The sequence below is a fragment of the Aricia agestis genome, chromosome 17 (genome assembly GCF_905147365.1).
Source record: "Aricia agestis chromosome 17, ilAriAges1.1, whole genome shotgun sequence".
Lineage (NCBI taxonomy): Eukaryota > Metazoa > Arthropoda > Insecta > Lepidoptera > Lycaenidae > Aricia > Aricia agestis.
The window spans coordinates 113,953-139,641 of record NC_056422.1 but is presented as its reverse complement, the minus strand read 5'-3'; the positions used below and the strand labels follow the sequence as shown (position 1 = coordinate 139,641).

The 25,689-nt window shown below is 40.4% G+C and overlaps 1 protein-coding gene across 1 annotated transcript; it reads left to right on the top strand.

Moving 5' to 3' along the window:
- Positions 1-287: 287 nt before the first annotated feature.
- LOC121735159 (ankyrin-3-like) lies at positions 288-25,683 on the top strand (the record flags this gene model as incomplete). Its single annotated transcript, XM_042125838.1, has 2 exons — positions 288-409; positions 24,956-25,683. Coding segments are annotated over 2 exons (843 nt in total), but the record flags the coding sequence as incomplete, so codon positions are not given.
- Between the last annotated feature and the right edge of the window lie 6 nt (positions 25,684-25,689).

Sequence of the window (25,689 nt, the reverse complement as noted above, 5' to 3'; positions counted from 1 at the left end):
GCATGTTCATCATATCATTCACGTCAAATAAATTACAAAAACTTAGAAAATAACAGTAATAATTTTTTATAGATACCGAGGCACTATTTAAATTTAGCTCACCTAAAATAATTATAACATGGCCTTTTATATTCAGTATAAATCCTTCAACGTTACAAAACCATGTCATATAATCGTTGTCAGTCGCAGATGGCTTCATGTAAACTACACATATATGCACTGAGGTACCATGATAGAGGAAGGAGACCCACAGGTCTTCACCATGGTTCGTTTCGAGTTGATGACATCTTGTTAGTGTGATTCCGGAACGCGCCGCTAAAAGAACGCCACCACCCAACGACATTCTATCCCTACGAAGTGCGCACCAGCCGTCAGGACAGATCTCAGAGTCGTCAATTGACTTATCCAGGTAAGTTTCTGTTGCGGCAACTATATCATGTTCCGTCAGCAACAAATTCGACCGCCATGTTGATAGTTTGGTTTTGATACCTCTAACATTTTGGTACATGATATGCAGATTTATTAGATATATGGCTTGATGCAGATGTTTTCAGTCCAATTTTGGGGAGCCATTATCTTGACGGCCAATCTCGATGGTACACCTAATTTAAAAGACGCATAGTTACCTCGAGTGTTGAGAACTTCTACTGTGCATGCATCTTTTTCATCCAGGATATTATCTAGATGTGCACGTATTTCAGCTTCAGATGTACCTTTTTGGACGTAGAATAAGTGTAAATACTGCCACTTTTCACTAACTCGTAGACCAGCTGCTCCTGGTGCAGCAGTTCCTCGCAGCACGGCGTTCAATGATGGCCGAGACCGCTTGTGCCGAACTTCGGTCCATTCGGTACTCACCAAAGATTTATTGATGGGTTGTTCAGTTGTTAGAGGTTGAGAGGAAGTGTCATAAGAGTTGGTAACATCCTTTCTAACTACTTTAGCCTGGCCAGAGAGACTTCCTGGCTCAGACTTATTTACGCCAACAGCAGTCGAACCAGTTTTACGCCCAGATGTTGTATTGGCAGCTGGTACGGGCCGCGCACCTTTGTTCGTAGCTGTTTTTACACGAGATGCAGTGACACGATCACCGGAATCGGATTGGATTTTCTTTCCAGGTTTAAGGTGTGATAACCCATGATATAATTATGGTTGTGATGATGATGATCAATCAAATTGATGTGTTGGCTTATGCTTTCAGTTGTTTAAGCAACGTCGAAATCCCCGGACCTGTATCTATAAGGATTCAAAAGTTCTGTTCGGTACCTTCGGGTCCAGGGTATAACCCGATGCGAAATCTTACTTTTTGGTAGCATTTACCTCGAATGCTTCTCAAAAAATCGAAATCACTATTTGTTTTCATACATATTTCAAGGAGTCACCTCGATTCCCCATGGATCCCATCATCAGATCACCACTTTTGTGAACATGGTACCAACCTCGGATTCAACCCTGTACAACAACAAAAGAATCATGAAAATCGGTCCACAAACGGCGAAGTTATGGTTGAACATACAAAAAAAATATAAACAGACGAACATATATCCTCCTCCTTTTTGGAAGTCAGTTAATAAACCATGCAATGTTTTTCATCGTCACTCATGATGTCTTGAATTATTTACGTGTCAGTTTTCGTGTCAGCAAGTGTATTTCTTAAGTTTAGAATATATTTTTCTTAAGCGATAAAAGGTCTCATTACTCCAAATGGACAGTTGTTACAGCAAGGTGGTCATAGTGATTGTTGTTTCTATTGAGGGGACCTGTCCAGTGAAATGTATCTTTTTGCTATTGGAGGGTGGTCCCAATCTGCCCAATGTCTTTTAGTATATGAGGGGTTTCGGGGGCGATAAATCGATCTAGATAGGAACCATTTTTAGAAAATGTCATTTTATTCGTGTTTTATCGAATACCGAGCAAAGCTCGGTCAAATAGCTAGTTAACATTAACACTGAAACTTGGTCTGGGGATCCAAAAATGCAGAACCGCTTCGATTTGCCTCCTTAGATCCGTCAGTAAATATTTTATAATAATTATTGTACAATTTATCTAAAGATTCCTCACAACTCTGAGACATGAAGCTGTATAGTTACGTTTACCCTTATCTATATGTAGTAAATCACAATTAATTTCGAGATCCACGTTACTAATACATGTATCTAAAGAAAAGAGACCCGATAAAACGTTATTACTCGTACACACATTTAAATTACAAAATTTCGTATGAATTTCGACCAATAAAGGAAGTGTTTTGCGTCGCCAATACGAATTATTAAGGTGTTCGAGAGAACCTAAAAGTCTAAAACTTTCGTTATCATTATACCTACACTTTAACCAATACTTTCCCGCTAAAAAGTTCCTTCTAACAATAAGATAGAGGGATAAATAATTCATTTTCCATTACATGGATTGGAATTTGGAGTAGACTTAATAAAATTGCCAAACAAACGTAAACATTGATTTTGTAACTTATCATTTTTATATAGATTAGTATTAGAAGTATTCGCATAAAATATCGACCCGTAGTCAATTCTACGTCGCAAGTGGGACGGACGGACTTAAGAGGATACACCTGGGGGCCTACTACAACCTCTTAAAGCAGTATTATTTTAATCTTACTTTATGATTTCGTACCATCACCTCTTAAAAGTAAAATTACTTTATGATTGTTCCGTCAAGACGTTTTGTGACGTCATGTCCCGATTCATTCGCTCTCAGCGTACCATGAGCTCCATTTTGACACCGTTTGACAGATGAGCAAGATTAATTTAACGTCAAACTAGCGATCTTAAATCCGCTGTGAAATATCAACTTTTTTAAGATTGTTTTGCATTTTTTACTGTTTTTTAGTAAAATTATATTTGAAAATTGAGTACGGTACGACTTTAAATTACGCATATTATGTATTAACAACAAAATTCTTAACTTTATTTGTATTTAAAGTTAACCATGTACATAAAAAACGCCGTTTGTTTTGAGATAACCAATGTATTAAATATTTACTAAACGTACCTTCTATTTACCTTATAATAGAAAATATCGAAACAGTCTTCAAAGTCGCGCAACTCACACACCACTTAAAACTTTTTTGTTTTAGCGTACCACACCAACACTTCACGTCTTAAGTATTTGGGTTTCAGCATTGGTTTTTCAACAATTTCACTATTTGATTTAATTCTAATTGTTAACAATTTAGCGCTGAATCGGTTTAATTTATTGAAATATTTTGGTTTAGTACCATTCAAATTCTCTACAGTCACTAATAAGTTTTTTCTACGTTTAGACTAATTAGACACTTCATTTGTTTACACAATCGTGTGAGAGTGACAAAAAGCTTTATAGCTGCTATCTCGCTTCCACCCATGACAATTCATTTGTTTATACAATCGTGTGAGAGAGACAAAGCGCTTTGTAGCTGCTATCTCGCTTCCACCCATTGATAAATGTAAACAAATAATTTGATATCGTTCGTTCTTTCCCATCACTTAGCAGGAATAAAACAAGATTGTTTTCATACACCTTAAAAAGTTCATGGTACGAATCAAAGTAAGGTTATTGTAATCTTACAACAAAGTGTTCTGGAAACATGATAGTTTTAGGAAAGGTCGTGGTAGGCCGCCAGGGGCTAGAGAAATGAAAAAAAAGCACGTGTAATATCTATAGCTGTCTCCCTTACCTCAAGCCTATACCGCAGAACGCGATAGAGACAACTGCAGAAAATCCAGAAAATCAACGATTCGTTGTCCTCTGATTCCTTCTCCAAAACTTAACCGATTTAAGTACTTTTTTCATTAAAGATTAAAAAAGGCTTGAGCTGTGTTCCTATGTTTTGCTTTTTTGTATAATCTAGCCAAATATGGTTTTCTGGACGTTTGAACACAGCGGAAAATCTGGCCATTTTTTTGGGTTTTAGAACGTTCATATCTTATTTAATAATTAAATTATGAAAAAAAAGAAAACATAGGGACATCGTATTAGTGGCCGTAGATATTCAGGAAAAAAATTATAACTCTACTAGCATTATCCAGGGAGGAAACAGGGGACAACGTTTGTATGGAAAAAAGGGCGGTGTGGACTCCTCTTAACGGATGGGGCGTACATCCGTTAATATTTGTATACAGCTGATTAATTTTTGTACTCTGGTTACGGTTTCATTGATGTGTTTAGTCCACTTTAAAGAGCTATCCAACCAAATACCTAGATACTTAACTGCTGGTTCGGTTTATAAAATACTAGATGTCCTACACGGCTTCGCCCGCATAAATTAGGAATTTTACGGAAACCGTACATTTTCCCATATAAAAAATAGCTATAATCCCTTCTACTCTATATCTGTGCCAAATATTGCCCTAAAAATTGCTCCAGTAGTTCGTGAGATAAGCCCTTTTTTTATTAAATAAGGGGGCAAACGAGCAAACGGGTCACCTGATGGAAAGCAAATACCGTCGCCCATGGACACTCGCAACATCAGAAGCGCTGCTGGTGCGTTGCCGGCCTTTTAGGAGGGAATACGCTCTCTTCTTGTAGGTTTGCAGGTCGTATTGGTCCGGATATACTGCTGGTATTGGTATTGGGTCATTCCAGAGTTTTACAATGCGTGGCAGAAAGTTACTCTACGCGAAAAACGCATGGTGGAAGACTGCCACTCATCAAGGTGTTGACGATGGTATATTTACAATCCAAAGGGTCCAACCTATTTGAAACACTATGGCAATCAACAATTCGAGCAGCCCTTGGTTGGATACGATCCTGAGGGAGTAGTTGGTATTTTAGCGCTCCTGCCCAGAGAATATGAGAACAATATTCCATATGAGGCCGAACCTGCGCCTTGTAGAGTTGTAGGCGTTGGTCCGGACTGAAATACTGTCTCGCTCCGTTAAGAACACCAAGCTTTTTCGAGGCTAACTTGGCCTTACCCTCTAGATGACATAGGAACTGGACTTTGCTCGACGTGTTTACAGCAAGTATTTCAATGCTGGGGGAGATTGTTAAAGAGGTACTCTCAAAACGAGTCTTGGCGGGATTGAATTGGACTAACTTTCTCCAATGAATTTTCTATTTTAGACACAAGATCGTTTCGACTCTCAATGTCATTTAACTGAGAAATATAGGGGGAGCCGGCATATAGGGCACCACCTGTACTATCATCCGTATAGCAATGAATGCCGTTGGTCTGTAACATGCCATTGATATGCAGTATGAATAGGGTAGGCGATAGCACACAGCCCTGAGGGACACCAGCATCAACAGACTGAGTTTCAGAGCATTCACCGTCAACTACGACCTTTATGATTCTGTCTGCTAAGAAACTTGTTACCCATTTGCATAAATATTTCTCGGGGAGCTCATAATATAATGGAAGCTTTGATAGCAGCGCTTTGTGCCAAACCCGATCAAACAACATTAACTATTTATAAAGAAATCGCAGTCAGGAACCTTGCCGCCTGGCACGATTTTGTCTATAGATTTCATTACTGTTTAGAGATAATCAAGCAGCTCCATCGAGACTTGGCTATGTTTTTTTTACAGAATGTTTTTATTTTTGGATATTTATATTGCAAAAGCCGAGCACCTTGCTTTGTTGTAATTCGAATTTCGACAAAATATATAACAAGAGCTCCAGATGCTACACAAAATGTATGCAAACTGAAGTTCTTTTTACGTTGGTCATAAAGCGCGCCCGTGTGCAACGCACACCCTGCACATAAGGGAAATACGCCCCTGCATACATCCATACATCCAAACAAACTTTCGCCTTTATAATATTAGTAGGATTGTCATCAATTTTAACTTTAGTAACTTTTTCTTTGTATCCTTTATTAAAAAGACATAATTTAGTTTTAGTACTCGATAACTCCAGACCCACTTGCGATAAGAAGCTTCGTAATTTATCAATAGCGAGTTGTTAACTTTTGTGAGATCTCACCAATGTTATTACCAGTGTAATATATGATAAAATCATCGGCGTACTGGGACATAAAAACTGAAATAATATACCTACATATCTTGTATGTTGCCAAATTAAATAGTAAAGGCGATAAGGGGTCCCCTTACGCTTAGCCTAAGTCTGCGCATCGTGAAATAATAATTATATTTAATAACTCCCATTTTTTAATTTTAGCAACTGAGGAAATTCCATAAATATAAACAAAATTTGGAACCCAATCCGAGGTCATCTAGTATTCTAAGTAGGGAGGAAATATTCACATTATTATAGGCACTCTATGTCGACAAAACAGGCCGCTGTAAATATATTATTTTCCGAAAAACCTGTTAAAATTCTAGAAACTAAACTGCTTACGTTCTCGTAACAAGAAAAACCTTTTCTAAACTCTGTCACACATTGAGCCAAAAAACCATTTTTCTCACAATACTACTCGATACGAACTTTTAAAATAATATAATATTATAAAGGCGAAGGTTGTTTGGATGTTTGTTACTCTTTTCGAATGAATTTTAATGAAACTTTACAGTAATATAGCTTATACATCAGAATAACACATAACACATAGGCTATAATTTTAACCGACTTTCAAAATGGGGGAGGTGTTATGTTCATTTTTATGTTCAACGATCACTCCGCCGTTTGTAAACCGATTTTCAAAATTTTTCTTTTGGTGTAAAGGGTATCATACCAATTTGGTACTATATTCACAAAAGTGGTGACCTGATGAAGGTCCATATAAAATCCATAAGTAATCGAGGGAACTCCTCAAAATTTATATGGAAACATGTGGCGACTTCTGTTTTGTGAGAAGTATTCTAAGCATAATATGCTACCAACAAGTAAGATCTTGCACCAAGGTATACCTACCATGGTTCGGAAGGTGCTGATAGAACTCCTGATTCTTTATAGATACAAGTTTGGGAGTTTCGGCGTTGTTTTAAGAATGGAAAGCATATACGCAAATTACATTCATCATCATCATCACTACCATATTATATTATGCATCGTCCCATAATTATTCGAGCGTATTATGACCGTGTTATTGGTACTTTTCATAGTATAGTCTTTTAGACTGATACTCGAGGTTGTCAAGCGATTTAAAAAAATCTATACTTTAATACTATAAAGCTGAAGAGTTTGTTTCTTTGTTTGCTTGAACGCGATAATCTCAGGATCTGCTGGTCCGATTTAAAAAATTATTTCAGTGTTATATAGCTCATTTATCGAGGAAGGCTAGGCTATAAATTATCACGCTAAAACTAATAGGACCGAAGAGACAGAGGAAAATGTGGAAAAAAACGGGGAAAATTATTAGAAAGGGTTTATCTCACGAACTACTGGAGAAATTATTAAGGGCCTGTATTCCCAGAAACGGACGATTTTCAAGATTTAAAAGTGACAGTAGACACAAAAATATAGTAATTTAAATTCTGAAAAAAAAAAATATGTGTTAGTTAAGGATCTAACACAGTGGAATTTACATTCCATTACACAATATTGTTACGGTACACGGTATACGGACATGTAGTGCCATCTAGCGTCAAACCAGCGAAACTTATCGAGGGAACACCGACAACATAAATTAAATCCCCTACTCAATACTAGATGGCATGAGGTGCGCAAGTACATACTCGAACCTTCTAGAAAAGTCCAACATTTATTACGTGTTTACCGGTTTATTTTTGTTTACGTGTTTAGTTGTTTATGTTTATTGTGGTACATGCTCGAGCCTCCTAGAAAGTTCTACTTGTTTACTTGTTTACGTGAATCGGGAACTTTCTGGAATTCGTCTCGCCTTATAAAAAACCGCAGATAGACGGCCCGGCATTCAGTTCGTTTCGAGCTATCATCAAGGCGATTTCGGAGTGACAACAAGTGAGTGAACCAGTGAAACCTGCGACTTGGCTACGACCTAGGACAGTGATAGTGCTCAGTGATTGGACCTAGTGATTAGTGTTTGGACTTAGTGCTAAGTGTTGTTACCTAGTGTGTGCTTGTGTGACCTGGACTTAGTGAATAAAGTCTTCAAGAGAGTCAGCAGGTCTTTTTCTCCAATTCCTTCGAACCCTAGCACGTAACAATATCATGAACTTCACTCGATAGAAAAAAATCCCAAAATTACCTCTTCTTTTAACGAAATTTCCATACTATGTCCAAATTATTTGGAATTTTCAGATAATTTTTGCACTGAATTAAAGACAAAGAATATATCTAGGGCGTTTCGTTTTTTGACTCGTTTTAATTGATGTATAAAAAAACGACGATCAAAAAACTATAAAATAGCAGGCGCAAAGTGTGTGACTGAAAGCGTACCAGATATACTTAGCTGAATCTTCAGTCTGCCAGAATATTTGAAACTTTTATAACTGGCACCGACTTCAAAATTATGAAGATTGAGTACCGAAATAGTTGAGTTTTAGCCGAATTCGGCAAAAGGCACTATTAGATAGGAAAAATTATTTAATACTTTTTAGTTTATATTATAAGGATGCTATTATTGTTTTTACCTTGGAAGTCGGTTTTAATTTTTTGTTAAAAATAATAATTTCACTCTTTTTAGTTACCTAGTAAACTATCGCGTACTATACGTAGAATAATACACCTGTATAATATTATTCTACGTATTTCATTACAAGCTCACCGGTGAGCGAGACACAATAGAATAACAATAGATTTCCAAGAATCCACGATCGAAGGATTAATAATATAATCAGTAAAACCGTTTCGGAGGAGTAAGGTAACTAAACTAACATTGTGACACGAGAATTTTAAATAATTTATGAAGATAAGAAGATATACTTATTTATTATATTAAATATGAATATTATAAGGCACTTATTTAAAGGGGCAGTTGTAAATTGCAGTTTTGGTAAGTTAAAAATTATAAATGGCACGTTTAATAACTAGTTTAGCAGTTAAAACTAAGCAGTAAAGTAAACAAAAAACCGGCCAAGTGCGAGTTGGACTCGCCCAATTAAAAGGTTTTTGATTTATTTTCATATTTCAGTTGATTTAATGAAAGTTAAACTAAGGTTTACCATTTATGACGTATAAAAAAACTACTGCCTAGATCTCGTTCGAACCAATTTTCGTTGGTAGTTTTTGTAGTAATGTACATCATATATTTTTTTAGACTTATCATGCCCCTACTTTAGAAGTTAAAGGGGGGGGGGGACACACATTTTACTACTTTGGAGGAGTGTCTCTCGCAAACTATTCAGGTTAGAAAAAAAATGATATTAGAAACCTTAATATGATTTTTGAAGACCTATCCATAGATACCCTACACGCATAGGTTAGATGAAAATTTTTTTTTGTTTCATTTGTATCTATGGGGACCTCTAAAATGGGTGAATTTGTGTACGAATTCGGACATCTACCGGTCCCTAGCACTTGTATGACTCGAGCGATCTTTACACGAAATATTTTGAGTTTGAAATTTTGAGAATGCACAAACTATTCGCAACAAATTATATCGTGCAGGAAACCGGTCTCGAACGCTTCAACTCCCAAGCGGCCACATGTGGTGTACAAATTCGGACATGTATAACCGGTCCCACTCGTTCGACTCGAGCGATCTTTGCATGAAGTATTTTGAATGTGAAGTTTTGAGAATACACAAACTGTGTTACGCTCGTAAAAATCTCATAATTCGGTATTTTATTCGAAGATGAACTTTTCTCACATCCTGAGAATTGGGCTCCAGGTGCGCGTGGCAATGGCGGTTGCATACTAAGGTATCTATGACTATCTCGATGGCAGCCGCGGCCTGGCCGCTGCGGCCAGGGCCATTACTCATTGTCTACGCGCAACGCGAGACATCACTAGCGCGGCCATCCCTTCACTAGCGCGTCGATCCCAAACTCTAGCGCCGCCGCGCCGCCATCTTGTCAACCAATCGAAAACCTCAAGAGTCAAGAAGATATTTTTCAATACGTGTAAATCTTACATATGAATAAAAGTTGTGATTTTACTTGTAGACTGGTTTTTGTGTGCAAATTAGTGTTTCTACATAATCACGCTTCCTAAGAATAAACATTTAGCGACCGTTTGGATCACGAATCTGCAATCTCGGGAACTATACCTGACGCTGCACGTCTACTATTGGCTTTTCGTTGATGAATATCAACCTATATTGTGGAAGGAGCCTGCGTGTATGCTGCCCGGCCAATAAAAAGCTAAGTCCTATCCTATAAAAATATCCAACTGTCCTACTTCTACACCACCTCGTGGCCTATCATAACCTAGCCTTGTTTTTTGCCTATTACATGACATAATTCATATAATTCCGTTTGGTAAACAAATATTTGTCTGCATTAAATATTATTTCATCGAATAATTTAGCTCTTAAAACAATGCACGCCATTTTACAATACATTCTTGCAATTTGACATTTTGACATTTCTTTGGGTTTGTTTCAAGTCTTGCATTTTGTTTGCGCCCCCGAGTGTTCTGCCTTTGCACTGCCTTGTTTTGCATGTTATATACCCCGGTTTGGGCCGACTATTTCAGCGCAAGAGGTGCCCGTGCCTATCTTTGTGGCCAGTGCCCAGAAAGGAGTACTGTGCCTGCCCACGAGTCCCGAGCGTGCTTCCCACACCCGACGCTTCACGTCGCACGCCGCTTGCTGCCTCCGTGCTTCGCTGACGCCGATGGAGTGACGGTAATTGCAGACCAGAGGAGCGTGAGATCTTTTATTTTATTGTCTGTCTATAGAGTTACAATTATTTCATATTCAATATACTCTAATTCAAGTGTTATTTAATAATTTAAATTTCACAATGTCTGCCAAACTCACAGCATTAATTACAAAGCGCGCTAGTATAAGAGGCAGATTAACTAAGTTTGAAAACTATCTTGATTTAATGGTAACCGGTGGTAGGCATCATGTAGGACATTCTGAAAACATATTTTATTTTAAATTTATTCAGAAATAAAACAATTTTGATTTTGATTTTAGTACAAAAAATGCCAACTTTAAGTGAGTTGCAAGTGAATTAGCTATCATTAAAATTACAAACATTTCATGATTTAAAAACAGAATTCAGTTTGCTGCAAGATCAAATCGACCAAATAAATTTTGATAATATTGATGATGAAGTTGATGAAAGGGACAAGACAGACTCACATTTCATAAAGGTGATTGCTTTAGCGGGAACTATTTCTGACAAATACAAAACTACACAAAGGCAATCATAGTCTGGCCCTGGCTCATTTCCTAGTGTTCATCGGCCACATCATCAACCAAATTTTAAACTTCCGCAAATACAAATTAGTAAATTCAACGGAAACTATTCCAGGTGGCTTGATTTCCGGGACACTTATGTATCTATAGCTGCATTATAATCTGTGGCGGCCGGATCCGGCCGCTTGGGGATAAAGAGGTTCATGAGAACGACAGCTTGTTGCCTGTCCACAAATTTCATTATCTCAATTCATATTTGGGGGGTGAAGCGGCCAGAGTCCTATCTAATCTTGAGGTCTCCAACGCGCACTATCAGGAAGCTTGGGACCTGCTATGCCAACGTAATGATAATAAACGCTATCTGACTAATAACCATCTCAATTCTTTATTCAATATAGAACAAGTGCAGCGGGAATCAGACAAGTCATTGAGATCTTTAGTCGATCAAGTTAATAAGGACCTCAGAGCGCTGTCCAGTTTAGGCCATCCTACTCAGCAGTGGGACACTCTGATTGTCCATATTATCACAAACAAACTGGACTATCATACAAAACGCGATTGGGAAGAGCACCGCAATACTATCAGTGATATGCCTTCTCTCAGCCAGTTGACTAAGTTTTTACATGACCGAGCCGATGTGTTAGAATCCTGCCATACCAAAAAACAATCTTATAATACAAACTATCATGCTATAAACAATACAAACAAAAACGAGCGATCTTATAAATCATTTTCGTGTACCACACAAAACAATAATGATAATGGCGCGAAAATTCAAACACCCTGGGTATGCAATTATTGTTCGGGTGACCATAGTATTTACAATTGTTCAAAATTTCTATCTCTATCAGCAGAACGACGAAAGATGAAAGTAATGAAGTTGAAGCTTTGCCTAAATTGTTTAAAAAAGGTCATTCACTCAGAGAATGTCGTCGAGGTCCATGTCGTGAATGTCGTAAACGACACAACTCACTGTTTCACATTCCACTTTCGCAGCCTGGAGGCTTGAGCATCTCTGCGCAGTCAGCTCTCGCCGCTGACGACAATGATGCCCCCGCGCAGGGTGTGTCTGTCAATTTTTTCAGCCTCGCAGACTGCCTATTAAGTTTTACTGTCCACGGCTATAATCAAGGTAACCAATCCTCACAATAACAAGCAATCAACGGTGCGCCGTGCGATGCCTCTTAGACTCAGGCAGCCAAGGCACATTCTTGACTAAGGCGTTACAACAAAAACTATATAGAACAAGAATCTAACCCCACAGTGCCTATTAAAATTATGGGTGTTGCAAACATCCCATGCGGCTCCATTTCAGAACGAAGTGTAGTTCGGCTAAAATCTCTCTGCACTGACTACAATGTAACGCAAGCCTGCGGCGTACTACCTGAGCTCACCGATAATGTACCTAAACAATTTATCGATAAAAGGTATTTCAATCTCCCGCCTAAATTACAATTGGCCGATCCTACATTCAATATCTCTGCCCCAGTCGAGATGCTTATAGGCGCAGAGCTATTTTGGCAAATTGTGGGCAACAAACAGCGGTGTCTCGATGCTAACTTACCTTACTTGAGAAGTTCACAGTTAGGCTGGTTAATATCTGGCCCTATATTTAGTAACGGTGAACCAAGGACCATCATATGCAATTTCTCAAGGACCGACACATCTGACAATCTCAATGAGAAAATTTCTAGATTCTGGGAGCTAGAGGAACTCCCCAAGAGGCCACTGCTCAGCAGCAGCGAGAAGGAATGCGAGCAACACTTCAATACACACACCTCTCGCCAAGAAGACGGCCGTTTCATTGTTAAGCTGCCGTTCAAGGACTCACCGGACAATTTAGGCGATTCCTACTATCGAGCCAGGCAAAGATTTCTATCACCAGAGAGAAAATTTCGCAAAGAGCCAGAACTCAAAAAAGCTTACTCTGAATTTATAGTCGAGTATGGGGAGCTGGGCCACTGCTCGCCCGTGGAGGGCCGGCCACCGGATGCTCGCCGCCACTACCTGTGCCACCACGCCGTGCTGCGCGCGCAGAGCGAGTCTACCAAGCTGCGCGTCGTGTTTGACGGCTCCGCGCCCAGCGGACGTACTGGCCGGCGATATAGGCAAATTCTTCCGCCAAGTCCTTGTCCACGAAGACGACAGACAGCTACAGCTGATTCTATGGCGTGATGATGAAAATAAGCCATTAAAGGCGATCAGACTCAACACTGTCACGTACGACTTTGCCAGTGCAAGCTATCTAACTACAAAATGCTAATGGATACTAAGAGAAGAGTGTCGAGATGCAACAATAAAACAAATCATACAAAAGGATTTTTACTGCGATGATATGTTGACCGGCAGCGACACGAAAGCAGATCTATTACACATTCTGAATGCAGTCACCACTCACTTAAAATCGGGTTGTTTCAATCTGCGGAAATTCAAGTCCAATGCACCTGATATTTTCCCCATCTCGACGGTCGACTTGCAAGGAAAATTGAGCTTGAGTGACGCCTCGAACGCGCTCGGCTTAGGCTGGAGTCCACAATCAAACGAGTTATACTTTACTATCGAAGCTCCGACCTCCGGCTTGCAAGAAAAAATTAGAAAGCGAACAATACTATCGTCAACATTCAGTATCTACGATCCACTCGGCCTCCTGTCGCCGTGCACCGTTCAACCCAAACTACTCATGCAGCAGCTGTGGCGGCGAGGGCTGGACTGGGACGAGCCGGTTCCTGACGATCTACAAAAGGAATGGAAGAAAATCACGGCCAGTCTCTCATCGCTAGCGAACATCACAATCCCCAGGAGAGCCTTGTCTGCAAAACCTGTCGAAATACAGTTACATTCGTTCTGCGATGCATCAATGCATGCCTACGGCGCATGCATCTATCTAAGATGTAAAGACAAAGAAGGTAACATATCAGTCAATCTACTATGCGCTAAATCGAGAGTGGCACCTACCAAGCCACCCCTCACGATACCAAAATTGGAACTACTTGGAGCGCTACTCGCCGTTAACCTAACCAAGAACGTTCTCGAGTCACTGCGCTGCTCTATATCGTCGTGCACACACTAGTGCGATTCCAACGTCGTACTCGCGTGGCTCTACAGCAGTCCTAGCAAACTGAAGAGCTTCGTCGTAAACAAGGTTGTGGAGATATGCGAGCACACCGCGCTGTCAGCGTGACGCCACGTGCCCGGCGCCGCCAACCCCGCCGACGTGATCTCCCGCGGTGCGCCCGCCGACCAGTTAGCCGCGCACGAGCTGTGGTGGCGCGGACCCCGTACCTCGCCGCGGACGATTCCCAATGGCCGCAAGCTCTATCTGAAACAAAGAAACAAGATAATGACTTACCTGAGATTATAGTCCTCCCTTCGACGAGCTCCGACTGCGACGATCTATCTATCCCGTTTGAAAATTTCTCTACACTAGGGAAACTTCAGCGAACTTACGCCTACGTTCTACGACTAAAGCACAACCTGAAAAACAAAAACAATAAATTATCAGGTCCACTCTCTGTGCAAGAGATTAATAATTCATTTTTATTTCTAGCAATACGAGCACAAAACAATCTTTCGACAAAGAATATCATGCACTATCTACAAAGTAAAGATATCACTTCAAAAAGCAACATTCTATCACTCAACCCGTTCCTCGATAAGGAGGGAGTGATGAGAGTAGGTGGTCGACTGGACCGCTCCACCTATAGCCATGAAAAGAAACACCCAATTATTTTAGATTCTACTCACCATTTTACGAAATTAATCTTTCAGCATGAACACGTCCGCCTGATGCACGCAGGTCCCCAGCATCTCCTATATTCTATTCGTGATTCAGTATGGCCCGTGTGCGGAAGGAGGCTAGCTCGCACCACTGTTCATCGCTGCGTAACTTGTCGACGTCACCAAGAACAAACTCTGACGCCCATGATGGGTAATTTGCCCCAACAACGTGTCACACCCGCACTTCCTTTCCAGACCATCAGAATGGACTTCGCAGGACCATTCAATATTGCAAGTAAGAAGGGTCGTGGCGCTCGCCTCTCCAAATGATATCTGTGTCTATTTATATGTCAAGCCTATAAATGTGTACACCTAGAGGCGGTAAGCGAACTATCTAGAGACGACTTTTTACTCAGCTTGCGTCGATTCATCTCCCGGAGGAGGAAGCCACTTGAAATATTTTGCGACAATGGTCGAAACTTCACTGCAGCTTCTAAAGAAGTAGGTCAATTTCTTAAAAACAATTCTAATGCTGTATCTGATCTTGCAACTAACTTACACATAAAGTTAAATTTTCATCCCCCTTACGCTCCACATTTCTCTGGTCTGGCAGAGGCCGGCATAAAATCGGCAAAGCACCATATCAAAAGAGTTATGGGCAATTCCAATCTTACTTTCAAAGAGTTGTCTACACTTTTCGCACAGGTCGAAGGCATAATGAATAGTCGCCCCCTATCCCCACTATCTTCCCATCCTACAGACTACCTTCCTCTCTCCCCTGCCCACTTCATAATCGGCCGGCCGCTACAATCGGTACCGACGCCCGCCATTGACGACGATTGACAGCCGGTCCCGCTATGAAACGATCGAGAGGATGCGCCAACAATTCTGGCAACGCTGTCAACACGAATACATCAGCGAGCTGCAACAGCGTACAAAATGGAAGCGAAACATGAATACGCTACAAGTAAATGGCATGGTCTTGATACAAGAGGACAACGTCCAGCCCCTCAACTGGCGCCTCGGACGCATTGAGAAACTTATTCCTGGAAAGGACGGAATCTCGCGTGTCGCTGATATTAGGACAGCGAGAGGAACAATACGCAGAGCTCTCACTCGTCTCTGCCCACTACCAAATGGAAACTAAATACTAACCTGACAGCTTCAAGAAGCTCACTGGAAACCTGCAATAAACTCTACTACTTAACTACAGCAAACTATATTCTACAACTACTTTCTACAAGATAACTAGATACGAACTTACTTTTTAACGATGACTACACCTACACCTACCCGCAGCACCTGGAAAGAAACTCACCTGCTGCCTCGTCACTTCAACCCGGCCCGGAGTATGTCTACGCGCAACGCGAGACATCACTAGCGCGGCCATCCCATCACTAGCACGTCGATCCCAAACTCTAGCGCCGCCGCACCGCCATCTTGTCAACCAATCGAAAACCTCAAGAGTCAAGAACATATTTTTTAATACGTGTAAATCTTACATATGAATAAAAGTTGTGATTTTACTTGTAGACTGGTTTTGTGTGCAAATTAGTGTTTCTACATAAATCACGCTTCCTAAGAATAAACACTCATGGTTCCCATCATCGGGTCACCACTTTTGTGAAAATGGGACTAAATTGGAGTGAAACCTAATACAACAAAACAAAAATTTCGAAAATCGGTTCACAAACGGCGGAGTAATCGTTGAACATACAAAAAAAAACCACAGCCGAACATATTATAACCTCCTCGTTTTTTGGAAGTCGGTTAAAAAAGTATGGAATTTGACATTAGTATTCGCTAGCGAAGCGATGTATATGTCAAATCGCATACATTTTGTTAGCGTTTACGATAAACGCTTGTCACTTGTCTACTAGAGCTGGTTCACTCACTATTGATCACTTGTTTTCACTCCGAAGTCGTCTCGAATATCGCTCAGACTAAACTGAATTGCCGGCTCGTTTACCTGCGGCTATTTATATGGCCCGAGACGAGTTCTGGAAAGTTCCTTTCTGGATTGTACCTAATTCGTGTAAACAAGGCTTGGACTTTTCTAGAAAGTACGCGCAGGTATAGTCTGTTCACTAGGAAATGTCCAGATTCCACTCGAGAAAGGATAATGTTTTGCTATTGTTTGTTGAATTGCCGATAGTAAAATCACTTTGCCGTCACTTAAGAGTTAGAGCAATCCAGCAGTGTTGATACTTGATGAAATTTTCATGTAAATAAAACTTTAATAAAACTTTGCTTATTATACTAAAAAAGGATTGATTCCTAACACTCGACTTACTCGTAAGATATAACAAATATTACTGACTAGAAAAGGTTTAACTTTTCTTGAAGCGCTCGTAGGTAGAAAATGCATATGAAAAGGATCAAGGTCAGTCGTTCCGAGTATTGCAGATGCACGTGGTCGGCGGCAAACTGGTTTTACTATCGGCAATTCAACAAACAATAGCAAAACATTATCCTTTCTCGAGTGGAATCTGGACATTTCCTAGTGAACAGACTATAAACATATACTTAACGCCATATTCTAGTATTGAGTAGTGGATTTATGTTGTCTATATTCCCTCGATAAGTTTCGCTGGTTTGACGCTAGATGGCACTACGTGTCCGTATCAGTAACACTATTATAAATTAACTTTACTTAAAATAACAGTCAGTTTTAAAGAGTACACAATTTTATTAAAACGGCTTTTTCTCAGAACTGTCATCATGTGTATATATAATTGATTGTACTGTCGCGGTCGGTTCTTGGTGGAAATTCATTTTAAACACAAATAAAACACAATACTACTTGCACTTTTTCCACTATATTCTAGTCACTAGAATATAGTGGAAAAAGTGCAAGTAGTATTGTGTTTATAGTATATCATCATGTGGGTTGATTCTGGTATGCATAAGTAGGTCCAATTGTACAAAAGTAACTTGAAATTAATTAGATTTCTTTGAAATTGTATTACTCGGGAATCGATTGCTTTGTGTAATATTCCTATCCTTTGTAGGGTGTGCTCAGGAGACGAGTAATAAGACCGAGAGTTGCAATAAGACTGTTTATTAAAATATAAGACATTGGGTTATATACAGGGTGTCCCGTAAATCGACGATAAGCCTTAAACCAGTGATAGGCCAGGTTACAACAGTTCTCAAAAAAATTAAAAAAAAAGTCCAAGTAATGTGTCCCAAAAAATACAAAGATTTAAAAAAAATCGAAAAATCGACATCTTGTGGCGGTTTTTTAGTTCCCGGCACTACAAATTTCTACTTTTTTTGTTTTTTTTTTTGTATGTAATCCTGAATAATGCTTTAGTAAGCTGGTACCTAAGATTTAAATCAAACGACTCCGACTTGAAAGGAAATGAGGCTTTTTGCCCAAAACAATTATTCGAATTAAATAGTTTGCTCGACTTTAACCGACTGTACTGAAAAAAAAATGTACCACGCTTGTTTGGCAAGTAATTTTAAAAGTTGGCGCAGTTAATAAGGATTCCAAAATGGTATGACACTTGCTAGATTGTTTCTTAAATTTTGGACAATATTGATTTTTGTAAAGGAACTCAGTTTTCGACAATTTTTTCTTACTTACTTAAAATGATTCAAGTGTACCCAGGACTTTCTTCTAAGTGATATTATGATTTGTATGAGAGGAGAGAAACATTCAATGAGTGTAAGAGAGACAGATAGTGACGCCACAAGTACGCGAGACGGGTAGACACAATGCTACTAGTGTGAGCGAGACAGATAGTGACGCCACAAGTACGTGAGATGGGTAGATACAATGCTACTAGTGTGAGCGAGACAATGTCACTATTGTCCATGGTCCCGACGTACAGCACACAAAGTACAATAGATCAGTACGTTACTCTACTTCGTTTACTGCGCACACCGTATTCGTTCGTCTTGATTTCGTACATACCCCTTTTTGCTTTGTTTATTGGACTCGATTGCTTGTGATTTGGTTTTGGACTGCTTAGTTTCTCTTTCAACGACCTTTGCTTTCTCCTGGACTAGCGTTGATCGTGTGATTGTGTAGTACCACCATGTCAGTGTACACCGCACAGGAATATGCCAACATGCATCTCATTTATGGTGAATGCCGATGCAATGCCAATGCTGCAGCTAGGCTTTACCGCCAAAGATACCCAAACGCTGCTCGTCATCCCGATTATCGAGAGACCGGGATTCTAAACGGGAGAATCATCGGACCTTTTGAGCTGCCAGAAACCTTGAATGGCGTCATTTATTTAAACTTTTTAAGAAATCATTTACCAAATTTATTAGAAGACGTACCTCTGCACATTTACAGAGACATGTGGTTCCAGCAAGACGGCTGTCCGGCGCACTATGCCCGTCCAGTGCGAGATTATTTAGATACTTAATATCCAGAAAGGTGGATAGGGCGGTCTGGTACCATTTCGTGGCCAGCCCGTTCACCTGATTTAAATCCGCTAGATTTTTTTTACTGGGGAGCTGTGAAAGAAAAAGTGTATACAAAGCCAATTGAAAATCTAGTTGAACTGCGACAACAAGTAACGCGAGCAGCTGAATTAGTTAATAACGGCAGATTTGCCCGTCTGATACAGCGGTCTTTTTTAAAAAGATGTCGAGCTTGCATTCATGCTGGTGGGAGGCAGTTTGAACATTTGTTATAATGTAATAAAATATTTTAGACTCCAAAAATTTGTTTCAATTAAAAGCTTCCTAAATCCTAAAACACCTTTCCTAAAGTTAAAAGTAATGAGACACTATGGCCCCCGTGGCCCGTGATATTCTTTTACTTCTTAGATTTTATCTCCCTTACACTCGTTGAATGTTTCTCTCCGTCTCATACAAATCATAATATCACTTAGAAGAAAGTCTTGGGTGCACTTGAATAATTTTAAGTAAGTAAGCAAAAATTGTCGAAAACTGAGTTCCTTTAAAAAAATCAATATTGTCCAAAATTTAAGAAATGATCTAGCAAGTGTCATACCATTTTGGAATCCTTATTAACTGCGCCAACTTTTAAAATTACTTGCCAAACAAGCGTGGTACATTTTTTTTTTCAGTACAGTCGGTTAAAGTCGAGCAAACTATTTAATTCGAATAATTGTTTTGGGCAAAAAGCCTCATTTCCTTTCAAGTCGGAGTCGTTTGATTTAAATCTTAGGTACTAGTTTACTAAAGCATTATTCAGGATTACATACAAAAAAAAATACAAAAAAAGTAGAAATTTGTAGTGCCGGGAACTAAAAAACCGCCACAAGATGTCGATTTTCCGATTTTTTTTAAAGCTTTGTATTTTTTGGGACACATTACTTGGACTTTTTTTTATATTTTTTTGAGAACTGTTGTAACCTGGCCTATGACTGGTTTAAGGCTTATCGTCGATTTACGGGACACCCTGTAGATATACATACTTCTTATTACACTACTACACCTTATAGTATTGGATCCGACCGTAAAATCCTGCATGAATCGTTTTTTTCGATCAAATATATTGTTACGAGCTAGGGTTCGAGGATTTGGAGAGAAAGACCTGGTGACTCTCTTGAAGACTTTATTCACTAACACTAGCTCACACAAATCTCACACTAGGTCACAACCACGTCACAACACTTAGCACTAAGTCCAAACACTAATCACTAAGCACTATCACTGTCCTAGGTCGTAGCCAAGTCGCAGGTTTCACTATCACAATCACTCACTATTGATCACTTGTAAGTAGCCTCGAAGATCGCTCAGATCGAACTGAAATATCGGCCCGACTGTCTGCCACTATTTATACGGGCCGGATAGAATATCAGAATTCTCCGGAATATCCCAGAATAAACCCGATATGCGTAAAAAAGTATGGGATATTTCTAGAAAATACTCGTAGGTACACCTAACGCCATCTAGTATCGAGTAGGCGATTTATGTTGTCTGTGTTCCCTCGGTAAGTTTCGCTGGTTTGTCGCTAGATGGCACTACGTGTCCGTATACCGTGTACCGTAACACTGCTCCCCTCTTAGAGATGCTCGTCCCGTGTATCATTGTTACTGCCATGGTAACGCGCCAGACGGTCTATGTGTACCACTTTGAATGTCCCTCTTGGTTGCTTTTGAATTCTGTACGTCACATCATTCAATAGGGTTGCCACTTTGTATGGGCCGTCCCACTTGGTCTGCAACTTTGGAGATTTGCCTTTTCATCGAGTCGGGTTATGCAGCCACACCAGTGTCTCTTCTTCGAAGCCGCTTGTATTCGATTTCCGGTCGTGTCTGGTCTTCATGTTCTCATTTGACTGTAACCCATTTTCCCGAACCATGGCGTGTATATAGCGCATTTTTTTCCTGAAATCGCAGACATAATCTGGTACGGTCTTTGGTTCTTCCGGTGATCCTCCCGTTAAAAGGTCTACTGGTACTCGTAGTTCTCTACCGTAATTGACATACGCCGGGGTAGCTTTTATGCTCTCATGCTCGGCGGTACGGTACGACAGAAGGAGGAGTGGTATGTACTTGTCCCAATCCTTTTGTTTATCATCTACCAATTTCGCCAAAAGCCTCTCTAGGGTCTGGTTAAACTTAACCATTCCATCAGACTGTGGATGGTACGGTGTGGTCCTCGTCTTATGCATTCCCAAAATTCTGCACACTTCCTGGAAGACCTGCGATTCGAAATTCCTGCCCTGATCAGAATGGATTTCCAGAGGCACACCAAACCGAGATATCACTTCTTCGACTAACTTAGAAGCGACTGTTGTAGCTTCTTGGTTTGGTATGGCGAAAACTTCGGGCCATTTGGTGAAGTAATCCATGATGACCATAAAATACTTGTTTCCCGATTCCGTCACGGGAAATGGCCCAGCTACGTCAACTGCAATTCGTTCTCAAGGTGCGCCAACGTTATATAACCGCAGGTTCCCACGGCTCCTGGTCTGTGGTCCCTTCACTGCAGCGCAAATAGTGCATTTGCGGCACCAATCCTGTACATCGTCTCGACAATGCAACCAGTAGAATCGTTCTCGCACTTTTGTTAACGTCCTCTTGACACCTAGATGACCTCCTGATACGCCATCGTGCATTTCACGGAGAACATCTGGTACTCTCGTTCTTGGGACAACTATCTGAAGATGGAACTCTCTGCCGTTGGTCTTCTCCCATTTCCGGTAGAGTATTCCGTTTTGAAGTATCAGACTGTCCCATTGCGCCTAGTACGCCTTAGCGCGACAGCGCCAGTGGGTGCAACCTCACTCCAGATTGGTTTTACATCACCCCGTTTCTTCCATGTGATGATGTGCCGAAGGTCGTCATCTCTCTCTTGAGCCTCACTCATAGCATCATTCTCCCATGGACTCAAAGGACTTGTTCTCGTTAACTTTAATGTTACTTCATTAGATTCCTGCTTAACACAATGTTTGCAGTCTTCTGAACATGGCCTTCGTGAGAGTGCGTCGGCATTCCCATGCGCCTTTCCGCTGCGGTGTTCGGTCTTGAAGTCATACTCCTGGAGCTGTTCAATCCATCGAGCTACTTGACCTTCTGGGTTCTTGAATTGTAGTAGCCACGTGATCAGTTCGCAGTAAAAACTGTCTGCCGATGAGATACTTGCTGAAATGTTGCAGCGTCTTTACGACAGCCAAGAGTTCTCTTCTTGTCACACAGTAGTTTCTCTCTGGCTTAGATAAAGATTTTCTGAAATATGCAAGTACAACTTCTCTTTCACCCTGTTTTTGAGATAACACCCCTCCAATGGCCGTGTTGCTTGCGTCCGTGTCTTCGTCCGCGTCTTGCGTCCGTCGTGACTATAAACTGACCTTCAGGTTGCGGATACCCCAGGATTGGTGTTTTACACAGATGTTTCTTCATTTCTTAAAAATAATCTTCAGAAGAAGAAATAATCTTCGAATAAACGTTTATTTATTTATTTAGAAGTCTCGTCCCAAATAAACTGTCGTTTATCTTCTGTCAGCCGATGTAATGGCTTGGCTATATCTGAGAATCTCTTAACAAAACGTCTGTAGTAGGAGCATAGGCCGAGAAATGCCCGCACTTCGGTTTTTTTCTTAGGGGTTGGCCAATTTTGAACTGCTTCCAGTTTCTCCGGGTTCATCAGGATTCCATCACTGGAGATAGCATGGCCGAGATAATTGGCCTTACTCCTGAATAAACGATACTTTTTCGGGTTCAACTTTAATTTGGCTCCCTCTATTTTGGCGAAAACTCGTTCTAAGTTTCGCAAATGGTCCTCAAAGTCACGGCCAACAATGATGACGTCATCTAAGTAGATTAAGCAAGCCTCTCCAACTAAGCCTGCCAGTACACACTCCATGAGTCGCTCAAATGTGGCAGGTGCGTTGCACAATCCAAAGGGCATGACGTTAAACTGCCATAAACCTTTACCGGTGGAGAATGCTGTCTTCTCCTTGTCTTTTGGATGAATTTCCACCTGCCAGTATCCAGATTTAAGGTCCAGGGTCGAGAACCATTTCATGCCACTCAAGGTATCCAGAGTGTCGTCGATTCGAGGTAACGGATAACTGTCCTTCTTAGTGACATAATTGAGATGCCTGTAGTCCACACAAAATGTTGTGCTGCCATCTTTCTTCTTTACTAATACAACAGGTGAGCACCACGGACTTGCAGACGGTACAATAATCTTATGCCTTCTCATGTCCTCCAAAAGGCCTTCAACTTCTTTCTCCTTTGCAATAGGTATCCGTCTTGCTCATTGACGAATTGGGTTCTCGTTTCCGGTATCAATCTTGTGCTGAACCATCGATGTTCTTCCAAGGTCCTCTTCCTGAATGGAGAAGATATTCGCGTGGCGTTGTAAAAACTTCTTAGCTTTCATGCTCTGCGAATATGTCAGATTACTCTTGCAGTCATCGAGTAGCCCAGTCACTAATCCGTAATTGCTGCTGTTTGCTGAGTCAGCGCCTGTCATCGAACTACACTTTCTCATCCAGACAACTTCCGCGCATTTTCCAATGACGTCACCTTTGTGCAAGCAGATCTCGCGATGACCAAGTTTCAGAACCCTGATTTCACTCCAATTTGGTCCCATTTTCACAAAAGTGGTGACCTGATGATGGGAACCATAAGTTATCGAAGGAACTCCTCGAAATTTATATGGAAACATATGGTGATTTTGGTTTTATGAGAAGCATCCTAAGCATATGCTACCAAAACGCAAGATTTTGCACCGAGATATACTATGGTTCCAAAGATACTAAGAGAACTCCGGATTCCTTATAGATACAAGTTTGGAGGCTTAGGCGCTGTTTTAAGAACTGGAAACATATGCTACTGTGCAAATTACATTCAACATCATCATCATCATCATTACCACGACAGGGTCACCAATGTCACCAAAATTGAACATAACAAATTAAACCTCAACTCCAGAGCGTAAGGCACACATTTGACATTACTTCTGAGAAGTAAGTTACTTCGATAATACAAGTAAGATCACCTGTCTCACTTCCATACAAACGGTGCGAAATCGCCGAGATATTTACCTAATTTCAACCTTTTACATTGCGTTTAGCGTTCATAGTACAATAACTGTCTGCCGTCTCGCTTCAATCTGCCAGGGCTGTCCAAGCGTGAAGTGTCAGTTCCAAAAGTTTCAAATTTTCTGTTAGAGAAATGAAGATTCAGCTATATCTGGTACCGACTTCAAAATGATGAAGATTGAGTACAGAAATAGTTGAGGTTTAGCCGAATTCGGAAAAAGGCACTATTAGATAGGAAAAATTATTTAATACTTTTAAGTTCATATTATGAGGATGATTATTGTTTTTACCTTGGAAGTCGGTTTTAATTTTTTGTTAAAAATAATAATCCATTGTGCGATATGAACGACTCCAAATAAAAAATAATCAAAAACAAATGAAACAGTCAGTTTTGGTAACTCAAATGTATCAAATAAATGAAGATAATATGAATTTGGAATTCTTAATCAAAGAGATATTTGAGATCAAAGTGGCCTGTACAACAAAACGCCAATTTCATATGTAAGGACCTAATATATACCAACAATTTTAAAGTAATTCAACTACAATGTATTAAGATACAAATGTATTCTAAGTTTGCAATTAGATTAATAATTACTAATTAGATTAACGTGTATTTCAGTTTGTTCCAGAAGGTGCCCCTAATGTCTTCGGAAGCAGAGATAGCTCAGTTTTTTGAAGCCGTTGAAAACAATAATATAGAAAAAGCTGATGAACTGCTATCTTCGACTGTGGACGTTAATGTACGATTTGTTGAAGTGAAGAATCGCACTGCCCTGCACGTGGCGGCCCACGCGGGCCACTACGACCTGGTAGAATTGCTGGTAGATCGACACGGAGCAGACATCAATGCACCAGACATCGAGGGCGAAATCCCTCTGCAGCTCGCCACAGACGGTCACTACATGAAGATAGTCAAGTTCCTCGTAAACAGAAACTCCAAAAAGCGCGAGTACGCGGCGCGCTTTCTAAACACTGACGAAGTAGAAGAATTCTTCCAAGCAGCCAAAGCGAATGACATCCAGAGGGTGACGGAGTTATTAGACACTGGTGTGGATGTGAACTCGGTAGATTTGTCTGATCTACATCGATCAGCGCTGCATGTCGCGGCTCGGGAAGGTCATTGCGATCTAGTCCGCCTGCTCCTTGATCGTGGTGCTTATATGCAATACGAAGACGACACGGACGAGAGCGCGTACCACGTAGCTCTGAACAACGACCACGATAATATAACCAATTTGCTTTTAGAAGCGGGCTATATTCCCGACCCGCGCGACGAGACCTCTTCAGGCAGTGACTCTGATGTTAGTTTAAACGATTTCTTCCAAAATACTTTTAATTAAGAAATATCATATT